The 15219-nt window shown below is 44.0% G+C and overlaps 1 protein-coding gene across 2 annotated transcripts in view; it reads right to left on the bottom strand.

The window, feature by feature from the left end:
• Window positions 1-15219, bottom strand: part of LOC118322844 (RNA binding protein fox-1 homolog 2-like) — a gene marked incomplete in the record, with an annotated part of 40349 nt that overhangs the window by 14275 nt on the left and 10855 nt on the right. For both annotated transcript variants that reach the window (XM_035654674.1, XM_035654673.1), the window contains 4 exon segments: window positions 3240-3332; window positions 3597-3650; window positions 4124-4297; window positions 5394-5600. In XM_035654674.1, coding sequence (XP_035510567.1) covers window positions 3240-3332; window positions 3597-3650; window positions 4124-4297; window positions 5394-5600 — 528 coding nt within the window.

Below are 15219 nucleotides of genomic sequence, written 5' to 3'. Positions count from 1 at the left end.
ACCTAAGCTATCCTGCATGTTCAAATGTCTGACTAAAACTCTGCACTGCGGAGGAGCCGTGACTTCCCCGAATACTCCAACTACACAGATCAACCCACAAACGCGCAACCTCAGAGCAGGAGTTAGTGAATGGATTCTTATAGGGTCTTGCATGGTCTCTGTGCCCATGCACATGCCTCTGTGGCTGTGTGCAACCACTGATGTGTACAAACTGCTACACTTTTGTCCTTGCCATAGCCCTCCCACGCAGTTCACTGTGGATCTACAGCAAGCAGACCAGAAAGCTACCCGCAAGATTCCCGTAAAAAACAAGGTAAACCTGCAGATTCCTCTTGTGCAATGCTGATTGTTTGGTGCTGATTTAAGAAAAAGCTCACTGCAGTTTCTGTATTTTGTCTTACCTTCCCTAAGACGGAACAATGAAACTATTCCTGCTTGTATAACAGCCAACACACATCTTGAAATTGTCATCTATTGAGAAACAGGTAAAGAAATAGAAGTGTGTTAACTGGACAAAAGAACATTGTTCTGTGTGACCAACAGCTAATGGTTGCTCACACAGAGCTGGACTCATCAGTAAGAAGCACGGTTGGTGCAACCGTGGCCTTAATGATTTCCCGGATCCAGGTTTGCGGCAGCACAAATGAGACCATGTGGGGACCCTAATGCACTTCCTGTACAGCCCAATAACTGCAGCACAAAAATGAAATATGCGACTACACATATGTGACGTGATGGTTTGTGTTGAGATTTTCTATCGTTAGCTTTGTAGGGTGTCCTACAGTCAAAGTAACACAAGTCAATGACGTTAACCCATGTATGTTAGAGCATACGCACGGAAACAGCCGTGAGTGGGTGGAGATGCACTGAGGTGTGTATGTTTTTGAGTGCAAACTAAGATACACACTGTCACACCTATATATAGGCCTACAGGACTCTATATATAGAATTAATGGTGATGAGATGGGATCACAGAGAAGCAGGTAGAGACAAAGTGAATTGTAGTTGGGCCACTTACATGGATACATTGGAAGCACACAGGAAATTGACTTCTTCAAAGCGCAGAGTTTTATTCCAGACAAAGACAAGTACAGTTTAACTTTGAGCACAACAATTCTCTTTCTATTTCATATAGGCTACAGACATGCACACTACGGGCAGCTATCATCTATGAGAGTAACTACTAACCAACTCCCATTGGCATGCACCGAGAATAGGAAATGTCAGCGCTCGAGTTAAGGACAGCGTATCTTTATAAGTCATTCAATCAAAACTTACACTGAAAAACTAAGAGTTCAGCTATTTAGCCTTTTTTCAATGAGTGAGGCAAGACTAAGAGGTACCCAGGTGCAACTGATTTCATGCCAATTGAACAAGAAAGTCAACAGTCCCATCACCAAAGCTAATTTCAACAAATAGCCATACAGAATAAACATGCAAGAAATACACCCAGCTGCCTGCAGTACTGCCTCAGTTAGGCAACATATTTCCATATTCAAATACCAACCATGCACACTTAGGTTACAGTAAATGAACTCATGCCAGTGGATAGCAGTGAACTGCAGGGCTACACATGATCATAGTTGAATATTAATGTATAACCATGGTATACAGTAGGCCTATATTTCAGAGTTTCTGAATCATTACACAAATATGATTACTATAGTTATTATAGTTATCTGCCATCTTAGTTCAACAAACTCTGAAATGATATGACCAATTAAAGCAAGAGTAACACAGCAACATCTGCAAGAAAGGAGAACTGCCAGATAGCATCGCCTCAAATAGAAATGTCCGGCCCTTTCTCCTCCGTTGAAAGAATGTATAAACACAAATCCGCGATTTGTCCTGCGCCAGCCTTTTGTCTCTTCAAGCCCATGCACCATAAACAGACAGAAAGAGACACACTCTACAGACTTCCTGTTGCTGGCTCACCATGCAGCTGATACATGACTCGCTACAGCCCAACACCACTACAAGTACAACAGAATACATGCAAATGTGACAGCTGAAAACAAGGACAAACTGCTCGCTGATTAATACAAGTGACTGATGTCATGCAGAACTTGGGAAGAAAAACAGAGAATCAGGTTAAAGCAATGCCAGGGACAACACGGGTTGTTGACTGAACACAAGACTAATGCAGGGTAAATTGGCTCCATCAGTATCCATTCAGCTTGCTGATTGACTGAAGGTGGAGGTGGTGGAGGGAGTGTGTTGTACCAGTGGGTGCAGGTGGCTGTCTTTCATTCTCGACCACACTGCAGCAGAACTGAGAGTACAGAACTAAAACAGGGTCCAGCCAGCCTCATCCATCATGCAGGAACTGACTCGCACACACCCACATACACGCACACACCACAAGGAAATCACCACAGTAAGCCCATGCAGAAATCCTGGCTTACAGTAGCGTGGGTCAAGAGATCCAATATGGACAACTGGCTGATTAAAACCCCAATTAAAATAAAGAAGAAAAACTGCTTTCAAATACTCAGCACATGCTTCAGTTAAGAAACAAACAATATTGAATTAAATCAAAATAAACAACCTGAACGCACATAGACTTTACAAACATAAAAACTCAAGTGCACAGATCATTGGTAAGAATCCAGACTTCCATAAAGTGAACATGCGTCAGTGTTGCTGTGATTCCCAGCATGCTGCTATAGCACCAGGAGCCATAAGCTTGTCACAACCACTTAGCTGCAGCACCGGGAGAGGGGAACACAGAAGGATTTCTACTCTAGGGAAGAAAATAAGAGCATCTGACAGCAATCTGCCATGCATCATCCTTTCACTGCGTTCCTCTCGTGCCCTCCGGTGCCAGCTACACAAACATCATTCCAATTGTTGCAAAAAAAAAAAAAAGTTGTAACGTCAGTGTGGCTACAAGTTGCGCATCAGTGGAAATAAAAGGTGAAGAGGAAACAAAAATGTAAAAAAAAATAATAAAATGCTGCAGAGGAAAAGTACCCAGCATGCCTTATGTAGTGTTCTTGCACCCCCAATCATTCCCACCACAAAAACAAAACAGAAAAAAAGAGGAGGAAAGAAGTCTTTTTAGATTTAAAAATGAAAAACACATTGCAGAGGACCAGGGAGTGGGATACCAGTGGGCTGCATCAGAGCATATCACTAAAGGGAAGATGGGAGCTAGCTAGCAGTCAGTGATCAAGCAGAATTATGATGGAAGTACAGAGAGAATACAGAAGAAGAAGAGAGAGAGGAGGGAAAATTACCTCAATCTTACGACCTTCCACCAATGTGCCGTGGAGCTTTTCCCTGGCTTTCTCCGCATCGGCGCTGGTCTCAAATGTCACAAAGCCAAAACCCTGTGGCACACAGCAGAGGTTAAAGAGGTTGGCGGTGAGTGAGGGGCACATCATAAGGGATTGTGGAGAGGGAGAGAGGAGAATCCTTAGACCTTGGTGTGCACTCTGACATTGTTAAACAGATAATTGGAGTTTCATAACAATGATTCCCCACGTGGCGTGCTGATACCATATCACAGTGTCACATTCACAGAGAAAAACCATGCAAAGTGGAAGTTACTCTCACTAGTCAACAGTCAGATGAAGTGCAGTGTGTGGACTTACCTTTGAACCCCTCTCATTGAAAATAATCTCTACATCCAGAATCTTTCCAAATTGCTGCAAATAGATAAGAAGGGAAGAAATTAGCAAATATATATAAAGAAAACTGTAAATTACATCTTTGAGTTGTTTTGGTTTGTAGTGTTTTAGGACGGCATAACTGTAAAGTCTGAGGCTTCTGGCATTGTGTGAATTACAACTGCTTTGCACTAGGTGTCACTGTTACACAAAAGACAACATCCCACAGTTCAATGAGCTTCTTGCTGTCCCTTCGCCTTGAACTGTGCTCTGTCCCCTTTTTCCCCTCTCACTTCGTCACTCATGCTAACACACTGACACACATAGCGGACAATTGCCCCCTCAAGCACCAAGGAACAATCATGAGTGTCTTTCCTTTGTGTTTTCCTTTGACTCTTTTGTCGGTCCCTAAACCCCACCCCTAGCGTGCCCCGTCGCGGCGGTCCCGAGGTGTCTAGACTGATTTATTGATCCCTTTAAAAATGAGGCCCACAACATTCCCATATTCTTACCCCAAACATCTGCCTGAGGTCAGGGTCCCGGAAGCGGAAGGGGATGTTTGAGACGTGGAGACGTTTAGGGGTTCCTTTGGCCTCCGTGGGGTCTCCCACTGAGCCTCCTCCTCCTGAACCTCCTGAACCGCACTGTACACCTGCCTCCCCCTGGGACGTCTCGTCTGTCTTTACCTGTGGTTGGGAGGAAATTATATCATTATATAATGAAATTATAATCTCAGCTGCTTCTTAGAAGATTTTTGTATTTATGTTTAATAACAAGACTAAGAGTCTGCAGCTCTCAGAGACTGGGAGCACCTTGACAGCTGATGTTTGGCAGGTATAATGTTTACCATGTTCACCTGCTTAGTTTGCCTTGTTAGTATGCTAACATTTACTAATTAGCACTACACACAAAGTCCAGCTGAGGCTGAGGTCATTAGTTTTCCAAGTATTTGAAAAAAAAAATAAGTGAAGCAATCACCAAAGCTGCTGCAATGCATCCTGCGGGGGTAAAGACTGACTATACCAAAGTTCATGGCAATGCATTCAAAAGTATTTGAGATATTTCACCAAAAACAAAAATGTCTGCCTGCTGCTAGCACTACAGGATGACCAAAGTCATTGGGATTCATCCTCTGAGCACCATGAATGTCTGTGCAACAGCTGTTTAGATATTTCACTATAAAACTAAAATGGCTGCTGGTATTGGGTTAAAGAAAATATCCATAAACTTGAGGATCACAATATTTTGTTTTGGGTACATTTGTGACACTGTCAATTCTCACTACACGCTACATAGCAGTGTTGTAAATGTAAGCTGGGGGTTATGATGTTGGTTGTTACAAGAGCTATGATAAATACAAATGCACATCCTGTTCTGGTTGCATGAACTCCTGAAAACTCCCCAAATTAGATTCACAATATATTGTGATGCTTATAGTATCTGAATATATCATACATATACAATCATTACCCCTGTATCGTAATATGCATTGTCTCACCAGATCTTAGCCAATATACAACGCTACTGGTGGAGGTAAATGTTAAGTGAAAGGGATCGCCAGAGTCATGAGTATTTATCCTGGTGACCATGCGTATAAAAAAAGTGTCACGGCAATCCATCCAGTAGTTAGTGAGATATTTCCATCTGGACCAAAATGGTGGAGTGACCAACCAATTTCTGATTTATTCTTTCAACAGTGTAGCACTGCAACAGCAATTTTATTTCATAAAAATAAATAGAATCATACAGAATCTTACTAAGACTAATAAACACAGTGCTTACGATGTTGTTGGTGGTGGTGGTGGTAGTTGTGGTGGCTCCATTAGCACCAGCCCCTACCTCTGCTGTACCTTGGCCCCCAGCACCAAACATTGCCCCAGGGACGAAGTCTGTCCCTGGTAGCCCGTTTTGAGGAGGGGGTGGAGGAGGGAACGCTGAAAAGGGTGGGGCCACCAAACCCTCCTGTCCTCCTGTAGAATCCTGAGAGCCCTACAGCAGCAGGGAAGGGAGAGGAGAGGAAAGAAGAGAAGGAGACAAGTTAACATATGTACTCAGTAAGCCTGTAACAGTGGCTGTCGCATCCTGATGAAGGTAGAATGAGGGGGTTAAAACCCTGCCTATTAAATTTCACTCTCTCTCTCTCTCCTTCACCACTCAGTTACTCCCCCATTCCCTCCCTACTATCCTCTCCCCCTCCCTCTACCTCCATATCTCTGACAGGCATGTGTTTTCAGTCAGCCGACCATGAAATATTTACTGCAAACACATCTATTATTAAGAGTCAGAAAATTCGATACATGGTTTGAGATACAAAGATGCTTATGGGATGGATGGACACGCAGAGAGATAAACACAGACTGCGCCATGATAACCGTGACATGTTTACAGCTACTGCTGCATTGTGTGAATACTTGTTCCTGTATTTTTGGATTTCTTTTAGCGGCCATCTATAATTCAGATTAACTGTGTATCAGTGGGGACTATGTTGCCTCGGGTTATTTTTTCCCCCTGCACTGTTACAACTGTATCAGCAGCAGGATAATCTACAGATGCTTTATAGCTGTGCTGCTGCTCCAACGCATACACCTTATCTTGTATGTGTTTGTGTGTGTGCGTGTGTGTGTATGTGGTGACTCTGCAACATTGCTTGCTTCAATCAATTCACGCAAGCTCAAGGACATCTTGCACTAAGTTTCTAAGTTACTAAGTTAAGTCCTTTTACAGCAAAGACAGAGAGTAGAAAGAAAGGCAGACACGGTGGATGGACAGGGAGATACAGAATGAGCTGAAAAAGAAAGAAGGCTTTTAGGGTCAGGGTTGCTCCTTCCACACCAGGCCAGGCAGCATCCAAACACCATTAACCACTGGTCTGGTCTCTGGATCTGGGCTGGGCGACGCCAAGAGACACTCGGTCTCCAGACAGGCTTTTTAATTAGACAGAGTAACCAAGATGCCGCAAAGCAAGCAAGCCCTCTCCCTCTCCCTTTCTCTAATCCTATAGCCTGACTGCTCGCCGCTCTTCTGCAGTGAGTCGACCGCATTGGCTGTAAAAAAGCCAGCTGAGGCTAAAAGGCCCATCTGCAAGACAGGCAGCTTCTGGGGTCTGGGCCCAACAGATAGAGGAGGCATCAGAGAAGGCTGCGTAATCCAAAAACTGGATGGAAAAATCTGGGAAACTCGTTCGCTGTGGTATGGCTGAATGTATGTTAGGAAGGAATGTGTGAAAGCTTATTGTGTTTTGCATCCGCTACGGGTTTCTGTCACCAAGTGATAAAAAAAAAGGGACCCATCCAAAACCTGCTCCAAAAGAGACGATAAGCCATTGAAATTCATTGGTTAGGCCTTAGCCTACCAAGGCTGGGGATGTATCAAAGCTTAAGTGTACTTGTTAGGGCATGTGAGCTCATAAACATGCAGTAGCCTGTATTCAGCCACTAAAGGGTGTGTCCTATAGGCATATCCCTGCCCAGGGCTGAGTCACACACCCCGAAAATGTTGGGCACAGGGAGAGAGGAGAGTAAAAGAATTAGAGAAAACAGTGACAACAGAACAAGAAGGTTACAGCTTATAATTAGATGGAGAGGGAATTAGACCTAATCATGTTTTAACAGGAGTGCTCATCTACATTTTAAATCTCGCTGCATGAGAGAGCCAAGGCGTGACTGGGTCTCCCAGAACTGAGATATTTCATTAACAGGGATGCCATATCACAAACACTGATCATCCAGTGCTTTTCAGAAGACTGCTTCAGGGCACCCGAGAAGCAGCCTGTGGTTTATAAAAGCTTTGTTTATTGAGTCTACTCTATTGCATGGTTCCTAGCTGAATAAAAGCACTGCCAAGCCTGAACTAACTAGATGTCATTACCCGATGCTTCCACTTGATTCGTCATATGAAATAAAAAATAAACTTTGAGTTTGCTGTAATATTTAGTCTTTTTTTTAGGTTTAAAGAACACTACCACAGTGCTTGTGACCATGTGTGTTAAGGCTGTGTTATGATTTAGATTACCGGGTATAAACGATAACGAAATGATGAACTAATAAACAGAGAGGCGAATAAAAGCTGTCAGTGGATTAAGATCAGAGTTAAGAAGAGTACAACCTTAAAACTACACAGGCATTCCTGACCCACTGACTAAGGAGCAGCACTGCCCTACATGGCAGTATCATATACTAGGCAAAGGGAGAGAGGGGGGAGAGGAAAAAAGAAATAATGGAAAAAGAAAAAAGGGGGGGGCTTAACAGGAGGGGGAAGGGGGATTATGGGAAATAATGACAGGCTCTATTAGAGTTATGTCTGGTCTTAACCCAAACTGAATTTTGACATTGCGAGATAAGCTGCAGGATTGTCTGAATCTGTGATACAATTAAACAAACTATGCTTCGTTTAACAATGACATGAAAAGCGATAGGAGCAAAGCTGAAAACAGAGTAGATCAAGTGTCTATTGAAATGCTTTTTTAATCAACGATCTGATATTACAACTAAAAAAGGACCATCTGGAATAGGACCTATTCATCCATGCTGTCACTCACACACACAAACACACAGCATTTGTGTTACCTGAGACACCATGTTTTTCCATACACGGAGAGGGGGAGGAAAGGCCTTTTCACAGCAAATCTTTTCAAGCGTGCGTCTGTGTCTGTCTGCTGACTTTAGCCTCTAACCACCCAAGTTACAGCACACGTCACCAGCCACAGAAACACAGTCAATAGCCAAGTGGCGATGCTACTGAAAAGGCATCAATCATGCAAATTCATAACACTTTGTCTATTGGAGCGATCTAGTGGCTGCATAGATGCCTGGCTGAAAACAGAAATACTCTCTACGGCTTCTTTTCCCTCTGTAATCCGTCTCTTTTCTTTTCCTGTGGTTGGAGAAGTAAGTATGCCTGTGTTCACCCCCGCCCCCCATTCCCCCTTTCCCCTTCCCTCTTCGTCCTTGCCTGCCACGCTTGATGAAAGCCAGAGGGAGATTTTTTTTTTTCCCTTTTAAAACCACCGGCACCCGCCCCTCAAGTCACTCAAAGCTTCTACTGCACTATGATGTCCATCAAAGCCTAGGCCACAGCCCATCTCCTTATTTGGTCGCCTCTGTGCATGAGCTTTTGTCTCTCCTTCCTGATTCTGGGCCAATCAGATTACGCAAAGGCTGTAAAATACGTCCCTTTAAGATACATCAATAGTTACCTGTTATAGTCACTGGATGAAAAATATTTAAAAATAAAGAAAGGTTTTGAATTCAGTAGCAACACAGCTTGCTTGTGCAATAACAGAATAACAATAAAACAGCACTGCTTACAAGGCTGTCATCACTTTTCTGGTTCTACCAGACAGCTACCAATAATAGATCAACAGAGACTGCATGGAAGATTCTTTGGTGTCTTTCCAAGACATAATTGTGCATAAAGACCAAGGGATCTATTATAGTTGCAAGGATAAGTCGATTGACAGAAAATTAATCTGCAACTATTTTGATCGTACAATTGTTTTACTCTTTTTTTAAGCAAAAATGCTGACATGACTGGTATTATTCACTATTTTCTGACATTTTATTGAGAAAATAAGCAGCAGATTAATCAATGATGAAAATAACTGTTAGTTTTAGCCCTAGTTGTATTGAAGTTGGCTAAAAATGATGAGGTTATATTAAATAAACACATTTTCAAAAAGCACAATAAAAAGAAAAGGAACAACATAAAAGGAATACAGTTAGAACGGATTAAAAACATAATATTGTTTCCTTTTCTATTAGGTAGTTACCAATATATTTTGGTGAGGCTGACTACCAGGGAAGAGGACAGCTGTTAGAGAACCCCCAGTGCAGGTAAATAATCCTGAGTGGGTTCAGACAACCCTCAGATGAAACATGATTGGGTGTCTACAATGTTTCTACTGAATTATGAAAAAGGCAAACTCTTTCCAAACACACTTAACCTCCCTCAAGTTCTCAACCTGACTTCATCCAGAGGCATGATGCTTCATGTGTCAGGGCTATGGCTGCCTCTGTAGCACTAATGTGATCACCATCTTCCAAACCCCATTTACTATTTTTGTGTCCCTATCGCTCATATCCCATCACTGATTGACATTTAGCTTACACTTAACATTTCACTGACCTTTAATCCAGACTGATTTACAGAGGATTCAACAGCATCCCACACCATCAATTGTAAAGACAATGGAAACATGCAAATCGAGCCAGTGTGGAACTCAAATGTTTTAACTTGCTTGCTGTACTGCCAGTTCCAACTGCATTTACCAAATTCACAGGAAGAATCCTTTAGTTTAGTACAATCTTGCATTCTGAGTAGATGCAGTAAGACGGGGAATCTGCACACTGCCGTCACGACTTCTGCAGGAGAAGTTTAAATTTAAAAACCCAACAGCACAGACTTACTGCTGCAGGTAACCTAGGAGATACTGCATACATTTAGGGCTCTACTGCACCACATCTGTGCATCGCATCGCTTGCAATGTGCGTGTATGTGTATGTATGTGCGCTTTGGTGTGAGGTAACATGTTGTTTTCACACCTCGACCCGCTGCATACAGCCTGCGGCAGTGGCAGTTAGCCCGGCATTAGTGTTGGACAATATCATCATGGCTGTAAAAGCAGAGGGAGAACCCTGAGGTGGAGCAGTATCACACAGTACATTAAGCCACCAATACTGAGGACTATGCACTTTGCTTTAGTGCTTAATCTGTGCTAACAGGTGAGTCTGTGTTTCTGTTTGTGTTTTAGTGAGACAGGAAGTCAGTATCATCTGCCACTTCCTAAAGTGAAAGTTGCTACACACAAAGAAATACCCATAATCCCACAGGATAACTATAATGAATGAAGTTCAATGTGCTGTTGGTTAAATTGGGTGTTGTTTTACCATGCCCTGACACTGCAAGACACACAGGTACCTGCCAGTTTGTTAGGAGTTATTTGTTATGCAGCAGCACAATTCTGTCCACTTCTCATATACGCGCAGCTACACTACCACATACATACACACAGATCCCTGAGGGTAACAGACTTGGGTGTGGATCCCTTGCAAATTCCTTGAAGGCCTGTCGTCGTACGTTGGCTAACCAAGCAGTCTTGTGGAGATGATATGAGAGGTGGAACAGTTAGGCAGCCTAAATACTCAGATGTCACTCACTGCCTTGCAAGCCACTCAGTGTAAGAGTGGCTTGGCTCGACACCACTCCTCATGGGCTCAGCACTAAGCAGAGGGGTCAGAGAGATGATGCAACACTTCTGGACATCTACAAATACACATTACAAAAAGACAGACAAAAAGGCACTGGATGTGCACACATTTTCAGACAACTAGTTATGCAGACATATTTTTTGTTGCTCTGTGAAAACATTAAAATGAAAATAGGCAGACTCAATGCTCGCATGGCAACCTGCTGCAGTGAGTGCTGATCAAACAGGCGGGCTTTCAGAATCAGCACGTGAGCAGGCCTATTATGGAGCCATGTTCATTTGTCACTGAATAATATTAAGATGGAAATTCAAGTAGTTCTGGGTGATGTGGCCAAAAATAAACTCTCGATCTCATTTTTCCTTCCAAAATGAAGCAAGACTAAAACATGACTAACATGGCCAATGTGCAAAAACAACCGTGCAAGAATAATTAAGGACCCTTCACCACTTGCAAGGCTGCATCGTTCTGCATATTTAAAAATACAGGCTATACCATGATACAGCCATGGATGGTCAGTAGCAGATGCTACAACTACGCCTGCTCACTAATTCATCTGCTCCTGCTGTTTGTGTTTGTTGACATCAGCCTGATTTCTGCAGACAGCTGCTAGCTAGCATTAGCTACCTGGAATGTAGGGACAGACTGAAAAGAGTAGAATCCACGCACTGATCAGTCGACACTCAAGGCTTTATATCTGGTTACCAGAGACGGTGCATCATCAACAAAACCAGACCAAAAGAGTGGATCAGTGTGAAGAGGTTTTTTTATTTTTTATGCGGCCATCAGATGCACTACAAGCTAGCAAGAGCCAGCTAGCCACCTGGAGTCGGGAGACACCTAAAGGTTCAGTTAGACTGCGAACATCCTGAAACTGGGTTTCGTGGGCCAACAGGGGTCTTTAAGTAGGCTGTAGGGAGTCCCCAGCAAAAGAGATAAATTAGACTAGATAGGGTTGGCTATTATTTGTTATTGGCTGTTATCTTATGGTTTATATTAATAATTAGCTATCTACACAGTAGATTGCAAAATAGTGATAGTGGTCGCTTTAAAGCTGCCATCAAGTGAGCCTTTAAGTTACACAGTTTTAACGGTAACTCTTATCCCCAGTTTATACAATATAGAGATCTGTCACCCAAAATAGAGAGCAGTACCATAAATGTTACAGAGGACAGTGCGACTGGTGGTGTGTCACCTTTAAAGTGCATTCCCACATGGAATTAACCCCCACACCCCACCCCTGCTCTTACACCCTTCTAGTTACCACCACCATCCTCCATTTGGCGTCATTCTCTTTGAAGAGGAATAATGTGTTTAGCTTACAGCTGCTCTAGCCTGCAGGGGGAGGAAAACAGTGGAGGGGGGGACGAGAAGGAGAGAGAAAAACAAAAAAGAGGAGAAACACATGAACAACAAGCTACACCTCTACTTCACTTTTTAGAAGAGGTAAAAGTTGTTGTTGCTTTATAGACGTTGGGCAAATAAAGAAAAATGTTCTACAAACTTAGACCACTGTCTATCCTACGCATAAACACTGCAGTGCTTTCTGAAAGTGTCCACATCTCTGTAAGAAAAATACAGATTAGGCTCTGTTGTAATCCTGTGATTTAGCTGTACTGTGTTTGGAACTGCAGGACATGTGTTAACGCTGAGGACCAGGGATAAATCAAGTCCTACAAACAGGTAAGAGCAGGTAGCGTGGGATGTGTGTCCTGTGATGTTATCACCAAAAAAAAAACAGGTTTTTACGGTATTCATTAACAGTAACTATATGATGCTGAGTTCATAATGGGTGGTTGGGGGAGCAATAAAGTACTCTAGCAACAACTGTTGTGTGTGTGTGTGTTGTGTGTGTGTGTTTGTGTGTGTGTGTGTGTGTGTGTACAAAAACAACTGTGCCTTGGCACCTGTCTCCCTCAATCCAGGGACAGATGAAGTTTAAACTGCATGGACAGCTTGGATGACAACGCTGAATCGCTTGACAGAATATCTCAGCCTCCACCCTCTGTGCACATGACAGGACATGAAATGACACACACACACACACACACATACACACACTGTACTCTATATAAAAAAATAACACAACACTGTGTGCAGTCAGCATGGCACGAGCATGCAATACCCAATGTATATGCATGTCGACACAGGGAACCAAGCAGTGGTTGCTACCTCATGTCTGCATGTACCTCCCTGCCACCTCCCCCAGTCCATATACACCAACCCCCCACCTCCCCCCCACCCCAAAGCCCAAAGGAACCCAAGACCAGATAGCAGGACATGCTACAACAGAGCCAGAGAACAGCTCTCATCCTCGGGCTGTCTCTCAGCTAAAGTAGCACAGACACGCCCACCATATGCTAAGAGCAGTCTAGCACACATCAACTGAATAAACATTATATTCTACGGTGACCAAAGTGTTCAGCAATCCTTTTTGCAAGCATACAACTCGCTTGCTGCCTCTCCGAATATTGTCTCCACTCCAGTAACATGAGGACAAAATGATGCATAACTACTATGTGGTAAAAAGGCATTAGCATGATTTCTTTCTAAACAATTAAAGACACTTGAGCGCAAAGAGTTAAAAAGTGAAAGGAGCAGAGCTGCAGGGACAAGCCCTGCTGTTAGCTTGATGCCCTGCCAACTATCTGACAAAGGCCTCACCTGGGCCAAGACACAGCAAACCAAAACAGGCCGTGCCATTAACAGAACATCAATTACGGTTTCATTAAGCCAAACTAAACAAATGAAAGAAATCATTAATAATATCTCCTCTTTTTCTAGTTCTGATATTGCAGTTCTCAGCATGTGTGCAGAGTTGCTTATACAGAGAAGCTCTGCTTAAGCGGTGAACTTACCGGTAGCATTGCAGGGTAGTACAGCCCCATCATTGTCTGATCTAGAGGAACTACTGCTGACCAGCTCTCCACTTTCCCGTTCCTTCTCCTCTCCCCTTCCCTCTGCGCCTCTATTTCCCCTCCTGTTCCTCCTCTCCTGTGCCTGTGCTCTAAGACCATGAGCCGACGGTGGCTTCAGTCCACGTCTGTCTCACACATTCAAATTCTCCCTCGTTCACTCCCTCTTCCTCCTCCTTCCCTTCGCTGGTGTCCCTTCTTCCACTTCTCCAGCACGCAAGCCTGGTCTGCCTGTCACTCTTCTGCTTCTCTTTTCTTCGGCTCCCCGGCCTCGCTGCTCTGATCCCCCTCGGGCCTTTCTGTCTCTCTCCTCCTGACAGCCTGAGTCTCTTCTCGCCTCCTTTCTCTCTCTTCTCTTTGCTCTGCGTCTGTCATTCACACACTCGCGTTACACGTCCTGCTGCTCCCCCCCTGATTCCTCTTGTTCCCGCCCCTCTTTTAAAACTTTCCCTCCCTCTTCAGCCTCAGTCCCTCCTATCCATCAAAGCATCCATCCTTCAATGTAGCCATCTAACCCTGTGTCTAGATGGAGTCAGAACGCTGTTGTTGCGGTCTCCTCAAAGCCCCTGGAGAGAGAAAAGGAACAGGAAGGAAGAAGATGCTGTCTTCTATCCACGCACTGGCTGCCTGAGAGTACAGAACAAGAATGCGACCCCCACTGCATTGCAGCTTTTTTTGATGATTTATTTATTGCGTGGCAGCCTGTCAGCTCCAAAAAGCAGCGGTAGGTAGGCCAGTCGGTAGACAGCTAGGTAGCTAGCTGCGTGGGTAGGCTCCTAGATCACCATCTCTCTGCTGCAGCTGCCTTCATCACACAGATGGAAGCCTCACAAAACTGAGGGAACGCCAGCCCCGATTCCAGTATAAGAACCTCAACCTGAACATGAATCTGTATTACGCTGCATTGCGCCTTTTTCTTCTGGCTCAGGCTCAGTTCCCTCACTTCCCACCACTGTATTGTTAGGAGGCGCTTAATTTGCAGAGATGAGAGTGCAGTTCCTTGCAACGCATTTTCATATGGGAGGGACTGAACTCTGCGGAAAAAAAGCCCTGATGCCAAGCTTTCAGACATCTGCTGAGTCTGGCTAGAACTGGGTCCGGAGGGATGGAGGGATGGAGGGAGGGCAAGATAAGTTATTGGAGGTGGTTGGGGGAAAAAGGGGGCAAAAGAGGGGAGCTTGGCTGGAATGGGAAGCGGGGACAGAGGGGCCGTGGTTGCCAGCGAGAGATAACGGGATTGAGAGATAAATGGATAAAGGGCCGGGGTGAAAAAAAAAAGCTAGGGATGACAGGATTAGGGCTGTAAGTGAAGAGGATGAGAGGATGAATGGGGGATGATCTGAGGATTAAGCACACAGACTGAACACAGTGATAAACACACATGCGCGCAGTCACACACAAACACATGCACATAATGTACACAAAGACGTGCTGTGATCATATTCAGGCGGGTACACCTTGGCTGACACAAACACCAAACACACACACACA

The sequence above is a fragment of the Morone saxatilis genome, unplaced genomic scaffold, assembly GCF_004916995.1.
Source record: "Morone saxatilis isolate NCDOM2014 unplaced genomic scaffold, NCSU_SB_2.0 Contig14, whole genome shotgun sequence".
In the NCBI taxonomy this organism is placed as follows: domain Eukaryota; kingdom Metazoa; phylum Chordata; class Actinopteri; family Moronidae; genus Morone; species Morone saxatilis.
This window is presented reverse-complemented; position numbering and strand designations above follow the sequence as displayed.